Genomic DNA, 17,865 nt, shown 5'->3' with positions numbered 1-17,865 from the left:
GGCGGCTGGCTGGGCCCCCGCCACGCAGCCGGGAACGCAGAGCCTTGGCCGCAGAGCCAGGGCCCCGCTGCTGGATGAGCTTCGCTCCCACTGGAAAAGGGGTTGGGACTTCCTGGGAGAGGCCTGGCCCTCCCCACCCCACGCCCCCATGAACCACCAAGAAAATGTCCTGAGTACTGACTGTGCCAGGCGCGGCTCTGCAAGCTGGGGGCAAAGCCTGTGGTGCTCTTTTGAGCTGGCATTCTGATGGGTGTGTGTGTGTGTGTGTGTGTGTGTGTGTGTGTGTGTGAGAGAGAGAGATGGTGCTGATGGGGGCGTAACCATGGAAACCAATCAACAGACTCATTTGTGGGCTAAGGATAAGTGCTAGTGAGGAAAAAAGCAGGGTGGTGTGATGGTGACACTGGGGGGTGGTTGGGAAGGGGTGGTGCCCGAAGGGTAGGAAAGTACCATTTGTGCCTGTAGTGGAGGAGAGAGCTCTGGGCAATGGGGAGAATCGCGGGGCGACCCCCCCCCTCCCCCCCCCCCCCCGTGGGTTCTCGGCGGCTTCCAGCTGTCTGCTGCTAGCCGGTGCCTGCCAGCCCCGAGGCAGCAAGAGTAGGGTGTTTGCTGACAGGCAGCCCGGAGAGGGCCAGCGCTGTGGAGTCCGCCTCTTCATCCGTCAGATTTTCAGGCCAGTTACGCCACATTTCTGAGCCTCAGTTCCTCCATGTGTAAAATCCGTGGGAGATGAGACCCTCCCCTTGGCATTGCTGTGGGATTTATAGCAGAGGTGATTTGTGAAAGATCACATAGAAGATGCTCAGTCTCCCTTCCAGCTTTCACACACTCTGCTTTAGGTTTTTGTTTTGTTTTTGTTTTTGTTTTGAATAGCACCTAAGGGGGACCTGGCCGCTCAGTCAGAAGAGCGCGTGACTCTTAATCTTGGGGTCGTGAGTTCGAGCCCCATGCTGGATGTAGAGATAACTTTAAAAAAATTAAACAAAACAAGATAGCATCCAAGTAGTGCTGGTCTGGGGCTCAGCAAACTGAACCCCAGGAGCTTAACCATGGGTCAGTCCCAGGGTTTACCTTGGTGTAGATTCTAAGTGCAAAGTTCCCCATTACACATTAAAGATTTCAGACAGGATTATTTATAGTTCTGTCACATGTCTTGACTTTAAACATTTTTTTTTCTTGTTGTTTATGCTACTAAATTTACCATCATGCTAATACGAAGTACAGTAATAAGGCACTGAGGATGCTCAGATCCAGGAGGGTCTGAAAAAATTTTTTTTTCCAGTCTGCGGTGGAAAGTGCCAGGCTGCCCCCTGGTGTGGAGTTGGAGAACTACACCTCTGGGTGCCTTTCTCTGTCAGGACTCCAGGGGATCCTTCCGACTTCATCCAGGTCCGGAGACCTTGTTTTGCACCCGTGCAGGGCGAGGGCAGGTGGTGGGCTCAGCATGGATGTGCTCTTTCCAGGAGCCCTGTGTTTATCTTTACTTGAAGGTGGTACCTTTGGACCTTGGGCCGTTCAGCTCTGCATTGACTTGAATTGAGGGTGACCTAAAAATAAATTAGGACACCTGGCAGGGTGAGGACATACAAAGACCCATTTGCAACTGTGCTTCTCAACCTTGATCTCTAGGCCTCTCTGCAGAAGCAGAGGACTATTGGGAAGAGGGCCCGTGACTGGTAATCAGAGCCTGAGTTTGAATCCTGATCGGGTGTTGCTTTTGTTGTATGAGCTCGGGCAGGATTCCAATGGCCAGAGTCTTAGTCCCCTGTCTGTAACATGGCAATAACAATTGAACACCCACTTCAGCATTGCCGTGGTGCTCTCCTAAGGCTGTATCCCTGAAGCCCTTGTGCAGAGTAATGTATTTAGTCATGTAGGGGGATTCAGCTTCATCACCGAAATTCCCTGAGTGTGGAGGACAGTGACTCTCACACCCCCTGGGTGTGAAGAATCAGCTTTTCTGTTCTCCCAGTACTTTGTAGCCAATGCTTTGGTAAAATATGATAAAATGATTTTGTAGAAAAATGAAGGGGACTGAAATATCCAAACAAAATACAAGCCTCACTTTGAAGACATTGGATTTAAGAACAGAAAAGCACTCTGTCAAATCGCTATCAAAGTAATGGAATGCTCTCAATTTCTGTGCTTATCTGAAGGAGGCTGGCCTTCATAGCCTTCAGAGCAGGCCACACCTAGAATAGCTGAACAGCCCTGCCCTGGGGCAGGGAGGATGGGTCATTGATTTTGTATCCCTCCCTCTTGGTATTTAGAAAGCCCCTTAAGACACACACTCAGTAAATGAATGAATGGCAGGCCTTCTCCTAGAATAAACATAGAACTCCCACCGGTATCCTGTGATCATGGCACATTGCTATCTACGAGACTGTTCTCTTAATTTTGCACCCTTGTGCCTGTACTGAAGCCTGGCTGCTCCTCTGTTCTGGCTCCTCTCACCTGGTCTTGTGATTTGTGTTTGCACATCCACATCTGTCTCGTCTGCCCCCCTGGGAGCCCCTTCAGGCCTGGACCAGTGCAGACTGCTCTTTGAATTCCCAGGGCCCTGGACAGGGTCTTTCCCTTAGAGCTGCTCGGTGAATGCCTACTACCCACAGGAGCCCACAGCCCCAGAAGCCACATGGACTTCCGGAATTGGGTTTCTGCCCCCGTTTTGTTGTCCAAGGATCCCGATGCTTTAGCTTGTCAGAGAAACAAACTGCTTTCATTACGTAATTCAGACAGTAGATGAATGTTTCTCCTGCTTGCCTGACCCTCAGAGTCATTGGGGTGCTTGTGTTTTTATGAATTCCTGGGCCTTCCCCAGATTTGGTGAATCAGGCTTCCTAGGGGATGGGCCTGGAAGGTTGATATTTGAACAGATACCTCTAGATGATTCTTATGGTCAGGGAATTGGGGAAAATGGATGCTTATATGTAAAATTATCTTCTACCTTGGAGAGCTGCTAAAGCTCTATGGCTCTCAGTCTCCTCATCTGTAAAGTGGGGACATCTCTGGGGTTATGAAGGTTAAATGAAATAAGGTAAATGAAATGTTTAGCTGAATACCTGTACTGTTTATAACATACAGTATATAATAATTATATATGTAGTTTAGTTATATATAGTATAATTATCACATGCATAATATAGGGTTATATGTAAACTTTTTTTTCTTTAAAGATTTTATTTATTTATTCATGAGAGACACACAGAGACAGGCAGAGACATAGGCAGATGGAGAAGCAGGCTCTCTATGCGGAGCCCAATGGGGGACTCGATCCCAGGACCCCAGGATCATGACCTGAGCCAAAGGCAGATGCTCAACCACTGAGCCACCCAGGTGTCCCTATAAACTTTTATATATAAACTTATTTAATGAAATGGTGGACATTGCATGTATCATATACATGAGATATATGTATCATGTATTTATCAGATATTGTCTAAGGGCTTTATACATGATTTCATGTAATCTTCATATATATATATGTATATATATGTGATGTATATATGAACTGTCACAGCTAGCATTGTTGCATGGATTAAGAACGAACTGCAGGAAAAATGGAGACCTTATTTAATGAGGTGGCTGACTTTGACTATGTCCCACATAGCTTTATTGTTGCTAAGTGTCAGATTTTCATGAGGTTTGTGATGAATGATCATATAAGTAATTCAAACTTATAGAAAAATTATAAGATATACATGCACAGAAATAAGCAAATAAATCCCACTGATGATAATCCAGAGATGCAATTTAACTTTTTCTTAACTTTAAATGGGGGCAGTGATGGGATCTATATCACAATGTCACTGTGTGGAGTAAATAGACAAGTCACAAAAAGTGTTTATCACACCATTTGGCTCAGAGAGAACCCCTGTTGGCTGACAGCTGCGATTATTCTATGCTATCAATCTTGGGGACCCGCTGGGGGAAACTGCTAATTCCCAGGGGATATGTTCCACTTGGGAAGTATTGTTTGTCCAGCCTCACACTTGGGGCAGGTTTCTGGGTTTTTCCCTGCTCAGATTAGCTGTTCTCTTGTCCTGAAAGGTGACTGGTTCCCCTTTGCTTCAAGGGGAAGCCTCGGTCCTGTGATTGCCCTCTCTGCCTTTCTTCCCTACTCCGCCTGCTTCTTAAACCCATCTATCTCCCCCTCATTCCTAATGCATCATAGTGGGGATGCCCCTTGATTCTTGGTCCTGGGCAGGTATAGAAGGTCCAGTCTCTGGGTGACTCTGGAAACATCTCCCAGAATTCAAGCATTCCTTCAGCAGATAGTTAGGACACTATGTTCATGTCAGAGGAGGGCTCAGCTTGCTTTCTGCACAGACAGTATCTCATGTGATGCCTCAGCAGGCCTGTGAGGAAAAGTGGTATGTGCCCATTTTACAGATGAGAGAGTAGAGGCTCAGGGAACTAATGTGACTTGCCAAAGCCTCAGAACTAGAATTTAGAAACACTTCTCCCACAATACCTGGAAGCCTTCCCAAGATGAGTGAGGCCTGACTTTGGATTTCCAGTTCAGTGAGAAGGATCCGTGAGCAACTCATAGTGCAACATTCTGCAAAAGGGAGGGAACTTTGGGATCATGCTGTGGTTCCCCAACTTACATAGTTTTGTGGATCTGGGTAAGTGATTTAACCTCTTGACACCTCAGTTTTCTTGTTCACAGAATGGGCTCAGAATACCAGCCTCACAGCTAACATTGTTGCATGGATTAGAAATGAACAGACACATTCAAAGCACTTGTCCTACCGTGCCAGGCTCACTGCAAGTATTTAGTAAATGGTGGCTGCTCTCATGGCTGTTGTTCCTGAAAACGCTTTATCAGAGCCGACAAAGATGCCCCCAGCAGACATCACAGAACTGCTCACATCATGGGCTTTTGACCCTGGGATCAAAGGAATCCCTCATGCAGAAGATTAAAAAGAATGAGTTAGATCTGTATGAACTAACAGAGAAAGATGCTTGAGGCTTGCTACTGAGTGAAAAAAGTAAAGATATAATTTATGTGTAAAAAAATAACCCTACACATCCAACTGTGCTGTGGAGTTTATACACACACACACACACACACACACACACACACACATGGACATGCATAGAGGCATAGAAAAAGGTCTGGAAATATGGACACCAACCTAGTCTCTGTTGTTACTTCCATTATGTCTAGGGAGAAGAAGGCCAGCATTAGTAGGAGTGGGCAAAGGGGGCTTTGGCCTCATCTGAAATAGTCCAACTTTTCCACAAGGAAAAGATATACACGTGCTTGTTAAATAATTAACATTAAAATAAAGTTACCCTTTCTGCAATATTTTGGGCTTGGAATCAGATTGGGTTTGAATCTTTGCTCTCTACTTACTAGCTATGTGATCGTGAACAAATGGCTTAACTTCTCTGTGCATAATTTCCCCATCCATAGAATGTAGATCTTAACAGCATCTAGCCTCTGGGAATGTGTAAATATATTGACATGATGTGTGTTAGTTCTTTAGCCTGGGCTTGGCTCATAGAAGTGCTCAATAATGGTACTTTTACTATTGTGCTTACTTCATTTATCCAAATGATAAATCCTTCCAAATCTAGAAAGGGCTCCTTAACCTTTTGAGAGATATCCAGTGTCTTCATTATTAGCTGATGATAATGCAAGGAAAACTGTGATAAATGTTATAAGAGAGCATGTAAAAATAAAATGCCGAGGACTTGCTGGAGAAGGTGACATTTGAGATGGACTTCAGAGAAAAATATTTCCATGAGTTGATGGGGTGGTGTATCAGCTATGTGCCCCCATAATGCTGCATAACAAATGACCAGAAAACCTTAGTTGCATACAACATAAATGCTTGTTAGCCATGCATCTGGGGGTCAGTTGGAGATTCCTGGCTCTTCTGATCTTGACTGGGCTCACTCACAGCTAGGCAACAATTGGCTATTGTCTGAGTTGAGATGGTTTTGTCTAGGGTGTCTGGGAAGACTTGGCTTTACTCTACATGGTCTCTCATCCTTCAGTTGACTAATTAGCCTGGACACATTCTTACATAGATGGCAGATCCAAGGCAGCAAGAAGAACCATGCAAAGCCTTTTTATTTTGGCCGAGGCAAGAAGCTTCACCAACTGATTGCAGGGTTGTAGGCACAGACTCTGCCTTACTTGTGAGTTAATTGTAAGGGCACATTGTGAAGGGTACAGGGCAGGAGGCATGAAGGATTCGGGGCATCTTTACAATCTACCCACAGGTGGGTATAGAAAGGACTTCTAGATGGGGGAGCCTGAGCAAAATCATGGAGGGGCAACATTTGAGGTGATGTGTTTAGGGAATTGCATGGAAACGAAAGAGGTAAGGAAGGAGAAATGGACTACAGTTGAACCCCGAATAATGTCTGAGTTTGAACGTTTTTCTGTAGAACAGTATTTCCCAAACTCATTAGTTTGATACCACCATTGTGCTTTTTGCCATATCTGTATATGTTCTTTAAACCAACTCAGTTTTTTTTTTTAAAAATATTTTATTTAAGAGAGTGAGAGAACACGAGTGAGGAGAGGGGCAGAGGGAGAGGGAGAAGCAGGCTCTCCACTGAGCAGGGAGCTGGATGCGGGGCTCAATCTCAGGACCCCAGGATCATGACCTGAGCAGCTGAAGGCAGATATTTAACTGACTGAGCCACCCAGGTGCCCCTAAACCAACTCAATTTTTGAAAACATACATATACTTATTTTTTTTAAGGTTTTACTTATTTATTCATGAAAGACACAGAGAGAGAGAGAGGCAGAGACACAGGCAGAGGGAGAAGCAGGCTCCACGCAGGGAGCCTGATGTGGGACTTGATCCCGGGACCCCAGGATCACGCCCTGGGCTGAAGGCAGACACCAAACCGCTGAGCCACCCAGGGATCCCCCCATACATGTATTTAAAAATAAAACATTATTCAACTATTGTAACAGAAAACTAGTACCACTTGCCATAAATGGAAGCAACCAAGAAAATAAACACCATACAAACAGTAGTGTCATTATATCACAGTCACTATTGTTACCTGCCCAAGGCTGTGAGTCTGTGTCCTGCTGTCTCTTATAGAGATCAGCAAGTGTTAGGTGTTAAGGACGTAGCATCACTGAACAGAGACTGTCTCCTTGATATATGGTGAGATGGCTGAAGAGAGATTTGGAGAGAGGACATGTTTACTGTGGCACTCATTGTCACTTAATGCAATGCCTCAAGTTATCAGTGTTACCCAGACTTGGGAGATCTGCTACTTAAGAATGGGTTTTTGAGCAAGGTAGTGACATGGCTCCCTTGCTCCTGCCATTCGGTATCAACGCTTAGTCCAATTTTTCAATCTTCTGGGGCAATGAATGCTTAATTAAAAGTATGAGAGGGTAGCCTGGGTGGCTGAGTGACCTTTAGCCCAGGGCTTGATCCTGGAGACCCAGGATCCCTGCATGGAGCCTGCTTCTCCCTCTGCCTGTGTCTCTGCCTCACTCTCTCTCTCTCTCTGTCTCTGTGTCTCTCATGAATAAATAACTAAAATCTTTAAAAAATATTTAAAAGTATGAGAGACTGGGGCACTAGCTGTCTCAGTCAGTGGAGTGTGTGACTCTTGATCTTGGGTTTGTGAGTTCGAGACCCATGTTGGGTAGAGATAACTAAATAAAACTTAAAAAAAAAATAACGGTATGGGAGACATGATGTCACTGGCTTTCTTTGTTTCTGTAAGTCAAGAAACCATATTGTGGGGCACCTGGGTGGCTGGGTTGGTTAAGTGTCTGCCTTTGGCTCAGGTCATGATCTCGGGGTCCTGGGTTGGAGCCCCATGTCCGGGTCCCTGCTCAGCAGGAGCCTGCTTCTCCTTCTCCCTCTGCCACTTGCCCTGCTTGTGCTCTCTTTCTTTCTCGTCAAATAAATAAATAAATAAAATCTTTAAAAAACAAATGAAAGAAAGCATATTGTTTTTATTTATTCAAGAAAACACATTCTTATTTCTTTCATCATATTTGAAATCCAACATGGGCATATATAAACATAGAATAATAAACAGCAAAACTTTGTTTATTTAGGTGAAAAGTCTGAGGAAGGCCAGTAAGCAAAAATCCCAAATTTATAGATATTGTTAATAATAAAGTAAGCATATGTTACTTTTTAAGCAATTTCTATAAGTTGGTTGGATTTAAATCCTATGAATTTCAGAATCAGGATTTAAATAATGAATTGGGAGATAGTTTTCATTTTAATCCAACTAAAAGTACATTTCTTTGCAGTATAATGTACATTTTAAACATTGGAGAAAGGATATGTTTGATCTTTTTTTCATATGTTTGATCTTTAAAGAACATATATTTTGAAATAGATTAAGTTAATTTTATTTTTTTAAGATTTTATGTATTCATGAGAGAGAGAGAGAGGTAGAGACATAGGCAGAGGGAGAAGCATGCTCCCTATGGGGAGTCTGATGCAGGACTCAATCCCAGGACCCTGAGATCATGACCTGAGCCAAAGGCAGATGCTCAACCACTGAGCCACCCAGGCATCCCAAAACAGAATAATTTTAATTTATTAGAAAGACTTTTCCTGGTACTGAGAGTTAGTAAATTGGGGGCACAGCCCCTTTGAGGTAACTGTGGCAGATGCTTGTGAGTTTGGGTGGTACAAAATCAGCATTATTGGTGTGGCATTTGGAGTGGTTCTTCAGCACCACTTTGTGTGAAAAATCCCTTTTAACTCTCCTCACCATCTTGTGAAGTAGGTACGCTTGTTATAGCCTTCAGTTTCCAGGTGAGAAAACTGAGGTCAGGGCGGTTTTGAAACTTGCTTGAGGTGGTTCAGCTACTAAGGAGTGCAGTGCAATTGGAGCTTAAGTTAGCCTGACTCTGGTGCCCAAAGTTCTGGCTCCTTCCTGAGGCTTGCCTCTTATTCCAGCACACTGGCATGGAAAACAAAATTCAAGATTTGTACAGTATGGTCCTCTTTCTCTGGTACTATATTGTGCATTTCTATTTTTTCAATTACTAGGAAGCCCTCAGCTTAAAACCGTGCAAAGCAAGCAAGCTTGCTAGGCACACTTACTGCCAGTCAAAGATGGCATTTATCTGAGGGTCTGAGAGATCTATTTTGCTTTTAATTACTGGAGTTTCTTTTCTGCATGATGAAGAAAGTTGTAATCTGAGATCTCCTCTGTCCTGAAGCTTCCTCAAATGGATAGAGAGTGAGTGATAACTGCTGGAGACAGATTTCATATCTAAATCTTCAGAAGTTCAGAGCTGACTTTGATTCTCTGTACCAGAAATATCAGAAGGAAGGCAAATTTTTGGTTGATCATATTCGTTATTGAATTCCCAGAGCCCAACGAGGTGCCTGGTGCACTGGTGAATAGGGGGCACTTAGTAAATATTTTATGAATGAATGAGTGACCCAAAGGTTAGGTAGGTATATGCAAAGCATGGAGAAGATGCCTAAACTAAGTCTTAAATTAAAAAAAAAAAATCCTTCTGGGGCACCTGGGTGGCTCAAGCAGTTAAAATTCTGCCTTTGGCTCAGGTCATGATCCCAGGGTCCTGGGATTGAGCCCTGCATTGGGTTCCCTGCTCAGCGGGGAGTCTGCCTCTCCTTCTGCCCCTGCCCCTCCACTCATGCTCTCTCCCTTTCTCTCTCTCTTGCAAAGAAAATCTTAAAAAAAATTCTTTCAAATATCAAAAAAGCAAAGCCGTATGTACTTATTATAAACATCAAAATAGCATCTGTATACAGATGTATACTTTTTAAGTGAGTGCCCCTCCTCCCCCCATGCTTGTTTGCCATTGCAGTTCATTGTAATCTGCCCAATATTTTTCTATATAATTACATCATTGACATACCGAGATTTATTTATTTATATATTTGTTAAGATTTTATTTTATTTTTTATTTTTTTTAAGATTATATTTATTTATTCATGAGAGACACAGAGAGAGAGAGGCAGAGACATAGGCAGAGGGAGAAGCAGGCTCCATGCAAGGAGCCTGACGTGGGACTTGATCCCAGGACTCCAAGATCACACCTTGGGCCGAAGGCAGGGACCAAACCGCTGAGCCATCCAGGGATCCCCTATTTTATTTTTTAAATGTTTTATTTATTTATTCATGAGAGACCCAGAGAAAGAGAGAGGCAGAGACACAGGCAGAGGGAGAAGCAGGCTCCTTGCAGGGAGTCCAACATGGGACTCAATCCCAGGACCCTGGGATCACACTCTGAGTCAAAGGCAGACACCCCACAGCCAAGCCACATAGGTGTCCCTAAGATTTTATTTTTAAGTAATCTTTACACCCAATGTGGGGCTCAAACCCACAACCCCGAGATCAAGAGCCTTGTGCTTCACTGAGCCAGCCAGGTGCCCCGACACACATAGAGTTTTAAAAATATAAATGTAATTATAGTATACGTATGTTGTCTTTGCAGATTGCTTTTTCACTGAAAATGAAAATCTTGGAGATTTTCCCAAGCCAATATGTATCAGTCTACCTTATTTTTGAAAGTTTATATAATATTCCATCCTATAGATGTGCTATAATTCATTCATACTTAGCTTTTTGGGTAATGTACCTTTTAATTATTTTATCATTTTAAAAAAAGACATAGTTTTTATTTTTTTAAAAGATCTTATTTATTTATTCATGAGAGACACAGAAAGAAGCAGAGACACAGACAGAGGGAGGAGCAGGCTCCATGCAGGGAGCCCAATGCGGGATTCAATCCCTGAACCCCAGGATCACACCCTGAGCCGAAGGCAGATGCTCAACTGCTGAGCCATCCAGGTGCCCCATTATTTTATCATTTTTTTAAAAAGAGTTTATTTATTTATTTATTTATTTATTTATTTATTTATTTATTTGAGAGAGAAATAGAGAGCTGAGGGGAGAGACAGAGGGAGAGAAATTCTTCAGCAGACTCCACACTGAGTGCAGAGCCCCACATGGTGCTCAATCTCATGACCCTGAGATCACTACCTGAGCTAAAACTAGGAGTCAGACACTTAACCAATTGTACCCCCCAGGTGCCCCTGGGTTCATGTACCTTTTTAAACATTATTTTCAAGTTTTAAAACTTAATTGTGCTGCAGTAATGAGCAAGCCTTTATCCCATGTACAAGCATATATAAGTATGCCTCTAGGGTGGAGTCCTAGAAGTGAAACTATTAAAATGTTGAGACTAAAATCCCTTGGCCCTCCAGTGGCATTCTCAATGGTGTCTCCCATTCTTCCTGACACTGGATAGTATCTTTGTAAAAGAAATGTTGCCAACTCATCTAAACATTTTTTCCATTTATAAGCAGGTAATACATATACATTGTATTTTCTAATTTTGCTGTAGAGAAGCAAATAGAAACAATCTCTATCGATAATCTGAATATTTAATAATAATCCCATCATTAATAATCTTAATAATCTTAGTTGTAATTATTATTAATCTTAGTAATCTTAATCACCCATAATCTTACTATCAGAGATAACTGCAGTTCACATTTTATAATATACCCTTCCACAGCTTTTCTATGCATATATACACAAATAGTTGTATACATTTTTATGATTATTTGTACATTATAAATATTATACATATTTTATACCTTATTTTTAATGATACACCATCATATAGATATATTGTAATGTATTTACATCTTCCCCTCTTGGTGAAGAGTTTAATTGTTTCCGATCTTTCTTGGCTATTATCAACTTAAGCAAAGCTATGTGAATATTCTTAATTATTTATTTAGGATAAAACCCTACAGCAGCACTGTCCTTTAGAAATACATTGACAGTGGGACATCTGGGTGGCTCAGTGGTTGAGCGTCTGCCTTTGGCTCATGGCTTGATCCCAGGGTCCTGGGATCGAATCCCACAGCGGGCTCCCCGCAGGGAGCCTGCTTCTCTCTCTGCTCATGTCTCTGCCTCTCTCTGTGTTTCTAATGAATAAATAAATAAAATCTTTAAAAAAAAAAAAAAAAGGACGCCTTGGTGGCTCAGCGGTCAGGTGCCTGCCTTTGGCTCAGGTTGTGATCCCGGGATCTGGGATTGAGTCCCACATCAGGATCCCTGTGAGGAGCCTGCCTCTCTCCCTCAGTCTGTGTCTCTCATGAGTAAATAAATAAATATTTTTAAAAAATAAAAATAAATAAAAAAGAAACACATTGAAAGTGACAGATGTGTGCCAAATGTGTAATTTAAAATTTTCCAGTAGTCACATTAACAAAAAATAAATTAAATTCATATTAATAATATATTTTATGTAATCCAGCATATTCAAAATATTATTTAAACATATAATCAGTGTAAAAATATTAAGGAGATACTTTATATTACTTTTTCCTACTAAGTCTTTGAAATCAGGTATGGGTTTTATACTTAGAGCACCTCTCAATTGAGATGCTAAAATTTCAGTTTTGAAGTAAAGTGTAATTCTATCAAAGTAATAGTTACGTTTAACAGAAAAACATTTTACAAGGCTTCTATTTTTTTTTTAAAGATTTATTTATTTGAGGGCAGCCTGGTGGCGCAGCGGTTTGGCGCCGCCTGCAGCCCAGGGCGTGATCCTGGAGATCCGGGATCGAGTCCCACATCGGGCTCCCTGCATGGAGCCTGTTTCTTCCTCTGCTGTGTCTCTGCCTCTCTCTCTCCTGCTCTGTATCTCTCATGATTAAATAAAATAAAATCTTAAAAAAAAGATTTATTTATTTGAGAGAGACAGCATGAGTGGGAGGGGCAGAGGAAGAGGGAGAGGGAGAGAATCCCAAGCAGGCGTCACACTGAGTGTGAGCCCCAACTGGGGGCTCGATATCATGACCCTGAAATCATGACCTGAGCCGAAAATCAAGAGTTGGATGCTTAACTGGCTCTGCCACCCAGGCACCCCTATGGCTTACATTTTTAAAATTTCAGTTAAGTAAGGTTAAAATTCCATTCTGTGGACAGACTGGCCATGCTTTGACTGCTTAGTTAGCCACACGTGGCTAGTGGACTACCATTTTGGACATTTCACGCAGACCTGAAATCAGTTTCATTCTCATAAACCAAAGCAGGGAAAGGAGTGTGTCTGCGAAGAGGATCTGAGCATCCCCTGGCATGTGTCAGCATCTGAAAAAACAATTTAACTCAGGATTCAAAAAACTCAAAAAGGAGGTAACAGAACTCAGGAAAGGAAGAGAAATAAAAGGGGAATGTCATTCATTAAGGTAAATAGGTGAAAAGTAAGAAAACTTTGTACAAATCAGACATACATGGAAATCTCCGTAAGACAGGCAGTGGTGCTAGGGTAAGAAGTCAGTGCAGCAGGGGTTGAGGCCCATGAGGAGAGCATCCAAGTAGGACAGTGGTCAATTAAATAAATCGGTAGACTGAACAAAAAAAAAGTATTGAAGATTGTTTTTCTCACTGAGATGAGTGATACAGATGTGGGAAATAAAAAAAGTTAGAATAAACCCTATGGTATTGGATTGTGACTGGAAGTATTGGTTATCAATACATATAAAAAAATCTAGGCATAAACTTGTGTATCTATGTATACATAGGTGCATTGCACAAGCATACATATATTGCCTAGGCTGTCCGCAGAGGGGACTGGAAACAATGACACCCCAAATTCAGTAAGCACTCGAATCTTGGCTTCTAAATACCATTTCCCGTTCAGAGGAAGCAGTGCTTCCTGGGTGAGAGGACTGATTCTAGAGCCGTGGCAGGGAAAGAACAAGATGAGCCTGGACAATTTTGTTATGTGGCAAAGAGAGGAATTGTTCAGAGAGTGACTGTGTATGCATCAAAGTATATTTCTTTCAAGTAGTTTTTTTTTGTACCTGAGTCAAAAAAAAAAATGGTTAAAGCAAGTCAGGAAATAAAACAAAGGACAGACAGGAGAGGTCTGTAGGTATCTTAGTTGAAAGATCTGCTCTGGGGCTTCTGGGTGGCTCAGTTGGTGAAGCGTCTGCCTTCTGCTCAGGTCATGACCCCTGGATCCTGGGATGGAACCCTGCATTGGGCTCCCTGCTCAGTGGGAAGTCTGCTTCTTCCTTTCCCTCTGCCCCTCCATCCTGCTTGTGTTCTCTCTTGCATACACACACTACTCTCTCTCAAACAAATAAATAAAATCTTTAAAAATTAAAAAAAAAACTCTGCTCTATTAATAGGTCAGACCCTATTCATTCAGATTAGGGAATTAGAGAAAAAAACATTCTTTTGGACATTTTCTATTTTAAAACTCTAGACTGAGATTCTGGATTACAAGTGTGGGAACATTAGCTTCATGTGATTTTTGTGCCACTATTGCAATGGAACTTAGGCTTTTTTTATCAAGAAGAATGACAACTTTCATTTTATTAGTAAGGTGAATAGAATTAATGTTAACTGAAAAATTGAGTTTTCTGATTCCTTCCAATCAGCCTCAGGCTGGCTCCCATATGGCAGCAGGGCTGGCCTGGGCAGCTTCTGGCTCTTATGGTGTCCCCTCGTTCCCCAACAACTCTAGAGGGAAGTGAGGGCTGTCTCCTGAGCACCTGGGAAGGGTTGCTGGGGAGGGTCCTTGGGGGCTGGGTCTGGCTCACTTCTTGTCCTTGATCCAAATGCTGTGATCAGGCCTGGGTCATGTGCCCATCCTGCAGCCCGAGTGGAGTGGGTAGGTGAGACCAGGCCTTACCAAAAACCATATGGACTGGGATCCCAAGAAGGAAGTTTCCCCCAAAGAAAATTGAAATATTCTTTTCAGCAAAAGGGGAAATGCAGATCAGCTGGACAGAAGCAACAGATGCCCACTACCATCATCTCACTGTTAATGTTAGTTTTCACATAACTAGTTTTCCTTTCTTGTGTCATGGAATCTCTCCATAGCATGAGTTCAAGTCCATCTCATTCTAAAAGTATTTGTGAATTTGTGAATATTTGCACATGAATTAAGATTCACAGAGTACAAAAGGATTTATTTATTTTTAAAGATTTTATTTATTTATTCATGAGAGACACAGAGAGAGAGGCAGAGACACAGGCAGGGGGAGAAGCAGTTTCCCTGCAGGGAGCCCGACGTGGGACTCGACCCCAGGACCCCGGGATCACGCCCTGAACTGAAGGCAGACTACTGAGCAGACCACTGAGCCACCCAGGTGCCCCAGTACAAAAGGATTTTTATTTATTTATTTATTTATTTATTTATTTATTTATTTATTTATTTATTTATTTATTTATTTATTTATTTATTTATTTATTTATGATAGTCACAGAGAGAGAGAGAGAGAGAGGTAGAGACACAGGCAGAGGGAGAAGCAGGCTCCATGCACCGGGAGCCCGACGTGGGATTCGATCCCGGGTCTCCAGGATCACGCCCTGGGCCAAAGGCAGGCGCCAAACCGCTGCGCCACCCAGGGATCCCTACAAAAGGATTTAAGTGAAATGTTTCTCTGCCGTACTTTTCATATCTGTGACTTATTTATTTTCTAACTGGAAGTTTGTACCTCTTACTCTCCTGAAAGGTACAGCATTGGGAATATAGTCAATACTACTGTAATAACTTTATCTGGTGACAAATGTCACTACACTTATCTGCTTACCATAGAGAGCACCGCATAATGTATATAATTGTTGAGTCACTATGTTGTACACTTGACACTAATATAATATTGCATGTTGATTATACTTCAATTAACAATTAGAAAAATAAAAACAAAAAATGTTTCTTCCACCTCTCTTCCCCACCACCCCCCCTTCCCTTCCATAGCATTTTGGAAATCCTCCCAGAGTGTCTGCATTTACAAAGCTATATAAATGTAAACAGTGCCCACATGCATGGAGAATATTTATTTTTATGTATCAACGTATCTTGGAGACTGTTCTGAATGACTACATAGCACACTTCCTCATTTTAGTTTATAGCTGCGTAGAATTCCCTTGTGTCATGTACCCGCATTTGTGTCTTCTGCTCATGGACCCTCAGGGTGTTTTCAATCTTTTGCCATTGCAAGTAGAACAGTAAGAGCTATTCTTTTATAGTCACCTTGCACAGGATGGCACCTCTAGGAGATTTCCTAGAAGTGCAATCATTGCATTGGGTCCGAGGACTTATGCAGTGGAAATGTACATGATTGCAGCCCCAAAGCCCCCTAATAAAGTGGTAACAACGTGTGCCCCTCCTTCCTACAGTGACACTGGTGTTTGAAATAGGGGTTGGATGGGGTTCAGGCAGGGAGGGGGGGTAGGGGGGCGGGGAGATTCTTGCCTATTCTCCCATGGCAATGCCTGTGACCCATCCCCTGTCCTCATCTGTGTCTCCACAGAGCAAGCTGGTAAAGTACTTCAGCCGACAGCTGTCCTGCAAAAAGAAGGTGGCCCTGCAGGAGCGCAACGCCGAGCTGGATGGCTTCCCCCAGCTTCGACACTGGTTCCGGATCGTCGATGTGCGCAAGGAAGTCCTGGAGGTGACCAGAGACAGCCCCCCACCCCCTGCCCCTTCCTGGCCAGAAGCCAGCCCCTCCGACAGCAGGTTTTTGCCTGTGCCTGACGCAAATATGTGTTGGATGAAGGCGCAGAGGATCTCTGATGCTGTCCAAGTGGGTTGTTAAGAATATGGCTCTACATTCAGTTGGATCCTCTTTCAGCTCTGCCTATTTATTAGCTCAATCACCTTGGCCAAGTCACATTACCTTTTAGACCAGTGCTGCCCAGCAGAACTTCTGTTATGATGGAAATAATTTATATCCATGCTGTCCGCGCTACTGCATCGGACAGCATGCCGTACATAGCTGTCGGGTGCTTGAATTGTGATGAGTGCATGTGACTGATAAGCTGGATTTTTAATTGTATTTAATGTTAATTAATGTGCCCAGTGGCCACCATATTGGATCCCACCATTAAATGGGGGTAAAGATTATCTCCTCTTCTGAAGTAGCCAGAATAAAATGAGAAGATCCATCTAAAATGTTCCGCTCACAGTCTGGCATCTTACCATTGAAAACTTTGGAAGTAACGAGAGTGGACCACATCCTTAAAATCTCAAGGATAGTGAGATTTTTTTTCCTACCCTCTTGGATTCTAGGTCCCCACTGATTCCAGTGACTAGTCTGGCCCTTCCAAATAAAACTAGTTACTGAATGTTTGGGGCCAGGAGTTGTCCTAAGGGCTCTACACCCAGGATCTCAACTGTTGAGGCTCGCAATGACCTTTTGAGGTGGGGACAATTATCCCCATTGTGCAGAGCAGGAATATAAGGCTCAGAGATGAAGCAACTTCTCCTGTTAGAGTAGATGGGGCTGGCAGGAAAATGCAGCTCAGTAGGACTCTGGAGCCTATGGGAAGCACTGTGCTTTCTCCTCCTTTTGATGTTGCTGGGGGCTCCCTGAACTGGGCAGACAAGGGAGTGCCCCCCTTGCCTGCAGGACCAAGTGCCATTTCTCATGGTGCACCCTTCTTCTTGAAGAGGTCTTCCACCTTTTGTCTTTTCAGACGTTGACCTCTATGTGAGAGCTAGCATGAACCCACCTGATCCTGAGCTAGAGGAAAGGCCCACACATTCCTCAATCACACCCTACCCCAATCTCATGCATGCACACTGGCTGACGTATAATTCTATGTTCCTTTCATTCCCAGAATGGTAATTTCATGTGAATTTCCTTAAAATGAAAGGTCACGAGAAACTACAGACAGCACATTTTATTTGCATGGGCAAATCCACTTTTTAGAGGCTTTTGGGACCATTTATTTATCAAGCTGGATGAATACAGAGACAAAATCCTTTCAGCCAGGGATTGAAAACTGGTGGTTCCCATGCTGTTCTTCCTTGTATCTGATGCACAAACATTTTTTGTTTGTTTGGTATAGTGTTTGCAACAAATTTTTTGAGCCAATATTTAAAAGCTTAAAGAG

At 42.9% G+C, this 17,865-nt stretch overlaps 1 protein-coding gene across 23 annotated transcripts in view; it reads left to right on the top strand.

The window, feature by feature from the left end:
* The window catches only part of KSR2 (kinase suppressor of ras 2), a 446,464-nt gene that overhangs the window by 111,984 nt on the left and 316,615 nt on the right, over positions 1–17,865 (top strand). For 21 of the 23 annotated variants that reach the window (XR_005379235.1, XM_038575248.1, XM_038575247.1 and 18 more), the window contains one exon: positions 16,281–16,421. Coding sequence is in view for 20 of the 23 variants with exons in the window: in XM_038575248.1 (XP_038431176.1) it covers positions 16,281–16,421 (141 nt within the window). In the remaining 3 variants the exon portion in view is untranslated. Of the gene's footprint in view, positions 1–22; positions 251–572; positions 1,390–16,280; positions 16,422–17,865 lie in introns of those variants that run through there. The other 2 variants (XM_038575252.1, XM_038575251.1) reach the window with 2 other exon arrangements.

Source organism: Canis lupus, chromosome 26, assembly GCF_011100685.1.
Source record: "Canis lupus familiaris isolate Mischka breed German Shepherd chromosome 26, alternate assembly UU_Cfam_GSD_1.0, whole genome shotgun sequence".
Lineage (NCBI taxonomy): Eukaryota > Metazoa > Chordata > Mammalia > Carnivora > Canidae > Canis > Canis lupus.
The sequence above is the reverse complement of the archived record's forward strand: the minus strand, read 5'-3'. Positions and strand labels throughout refer to the sequence as shown.